At 43.1% G+C, this 2,951-nt stretch overlaps 1 protein-coding gene across 1 annotated transcript in view; it reads left to right on the top strand.

Moving 5' to 3' along the window:
- HOXB9 (homeobox B9) overlaps nt 1-2,927 on the top strand; it is a 4,093-nt gene extending 1,166 nt beyond the window's left edge. The window contains exon 2 of the mRNA XM_009287749.1: nt 2,692-2,927. Within this exon, the coding sequence (XP_009286024.1) occupies nt 2,692-2,927 (236 nt within the window). The remainder of the gene's footprint in view (nt 1-2,691) is intronic.
- The last annotated feature ends 24 nt before the right edge of the window (nt 2,928-2,951 follow it).

Genomic DNA, 2,951 nt, shown 5'->3' with positions numbered 1-2,951 from the left:
CTTCCAAATAAAAAAAAAAAAAAAAAAAAAAAAAAAAAAAAAGGAGGGGGGTGTGCGTGCTTCCAACTTAATTAGCTTTTATTTGTAATGTAGCCAGATTGGGGAAACAGTTAAACTTCAGCATGTGCTTTTTCAGGGAGCTGGCTTGTCTTTTTTTCCCCTGAAATATAGAACAAAAAAAAAAAAATCATCCGCCTTGAAAAGATTTAATAATACTATCAATAACGCTATTAATAATACTATTATTATTAATAATAATGATGATAGTAATAATAATAATGCAATGGCGTTTGAGTAAGAAAGAATCAGTGTCTTCACCTCGTGCCGATCCGGTTGGTACCTGGTTTCCATCTGGAAGGTGAACCGGAGCCAAAGCCCGAGCAGCAGGCAAGGGGGGAAACTTGGCTTCACCCCCACGGCAAATATTTTGCAGCGAAAGCCGAAGTTTTCCAAACTGGCAGAGGAGCAGCCCCCGCCGAGGGTATAACTCCTCGGAGCCTGTGCAGGACGCACTGACACAGTCATTCTTTTTCCCCTTGAATTAACTTCTATTTCCACCACCACCACCACCACCACCACCCCCCCGCAACGTGGAACAGCAACAGAGATTGCCATTGCAACCATACGATGAAAAATACAGTATATTCTCGCCCCTCATGATTTCCTCCCCTCCGTGTGCAGGATGTTACGGTGACTTTTTTTTTTTTTTTGTTTTTTTTTTTTTTTTTTTCTTTTCCTATCATTTAACTTGCACACAGACACACAGGCACACACACACTCACACACACACAAAAAGAAAGTCCTATTCTATTGTACTGGGCAGGGATCCAGAACAAACTGCAACCGTGAGGTGAATGATTTGAGAGAATTAAACATCCAGGTTCTGTGCTCAATGTCCCTGAAATTGAATATATAAAAATCTTGTCCAAGAAAATGTTATTAAGTTATAAGTAAGTGCAGGGACCCGCGCTAAGAGGATGCTGTGTGGTTTCTTTGGCATGTGGTTACGACGCATATTTTGTTTTAAATAATAGTTTAATTTGGGCTGATGTTGAGAGCCTGCCAGGGCTGGAAGACGGAGCTGTTTTGCAGAAAGTACTCCCACCAATTTCCCTGACTCTTTCAATTTTTGAAAGTATTTCACAATAATGAATCTCCACCCCGTGTATGGCACAGAGATCTGTTAATTTATTTGCTGGATTTTAAAGAAAAGACGTGCCAGGACCTCTTCCCACTCACTTTCCTGTTTAGGGATTTGTGTACAGTGAATAGATAAAGCAACGTTGGCGTTTAAAATATCTCATATTTTAACGATCCAAGATATGACCAAAAAATAAAACCCAGCCGAATAAAAATCCGTTATGAAGCAGAGCCATCCATTGCCATTAAAGGATGGGTAGCAGGATTAACAGTATCAATTATTAACAGCTTTCTTCCTCTTTAATATTTAATTCTGCATATTAGATCAAGTCAATTACATTAAGGAAATAGCCGTGCAAATTTGTAAGAGGCAGTACTTACAGTGGAAGATTAACCGGATTATTTTTTAAAAATATTCAATATATTTCATTTTACGTAGAGGAAACGTCCTGATGGCGCGCGCGTGTGTGTATGTATATATTTTATAACGGTCCGTTTAATTGGTGTAAAGGTTTATGGCTTCAGTCATAATTTCAGAGGAGGCAAAGGAAATAAAATAGAGATACGTGGTCTGCCTATACCCCTTCGTTTTACTCTTTCCCGCCTCGCAGTTACCCAACGGTCAGCTAATATTTGCATGTGATTAGTAAACGCTCTATTATTTACCCTAAACCCACTTCACCTTTGGGTGCGACCTTCACCACTATGGTGTCTGTGGGGGTGGTTTCTTTTTGCTCCCAAAATTTGTTTTTCCCCCCCCCCCCTCCCCCCGATCAGGCTAATTCCTGAGATGTCCTTTTCGCAAAAGATTCCCACGTAACTTCTCCCACACGCGAGGGTGACGGGCAGCCTGTTATTTATTTTTGGCTGCATTTGCAGCCCTGCAAACGTCCATGTCTCTGGGTAACACTGTCCAGATCTCCGGCAGCAGAGTCCATCCAGCCCTCGGAGGATGTTTATCGCATCGAGACCGTTTCTTGCCACATAGCAAAAAAAAAATAGGCAGGATTTATGAAAGGCTCCTCCAGACCTCCTCTCTCTGCTCTTTTCCTGCGCGATGTGTCCACAGGAGTAAATCTGTAGACACGTGGGGAAACACATCTGAAAAATATGGGGTTTTTATATATATATACATAATTTTTGCATTGGTTTCTTTGTATATAGGGTGCGTAACGTGCAGATGGGCGTTATGCAAATCTATAAGCGCATGTGGGTGTTTACCTGGCACAGATGGACCTGGGGAAAAGTGGGGGGAGCTCTGGAGTGGCACGTGTGCACCCAAACATACGTGTGCGCACAGACACGGGTGTGCACGGGAACATGTGTGTGCAGAGACACGCGTGTGCACCCAGGCACTCTGGGCAGCCTGTGCTCGCCCTGACGATCCCGTATGATTTTCGTAGGGCCTCTGCTGCCAACTCCTATGGCAGGCAGCATTTTTCACCCGGGCGTGCACATGCGTATGTATAATCTTAATATTTGATGGCATGATTAAAACCTTCTGAGAAACACTCAAGCTGCATCGTATTGATCTCGCTGCTTTTCTTTCAGCCAACCCAGCCGCCAGCTGGCTTCACGCCCGTTCCTCCAGGAAAAAACGATGCCCTTACACCAAATACCAGACCCTGGAAAAAGAGAAGGAGTTTTTATTCAATATGTACCTGACGAGGGACCGTAGACACGAAGTGGCCAGACTCCTCAACCTGAGTGAGAGACAAGTCAAAATCTGGTTTCAGAACCGAAGGATGAAAATGAAGAAAATGAACAAGGAACAGGGCAAAGAATGAAAACCCAGAAAAGCAGCATCCCCC

Source organism: Aptenodytes forsteri, unplaced genomic scaffold, assembly GCF_000699145.1.
Source record: "Aptenodytes forsteri isolate BGI_AS27 unplaced genomic scaffold, ASM69914v1 Scaffold25, whole genome shotgun sequence".
NCBI lineage: Eukaryota > Metazoa > Chordata > Aves > Sphenisciformes > Spheniscidae > Aptenodytes > Aptenodytes forsteri.
This window is presented reverse-complemented; position numbering and strand designations above follow the sequence as displayed.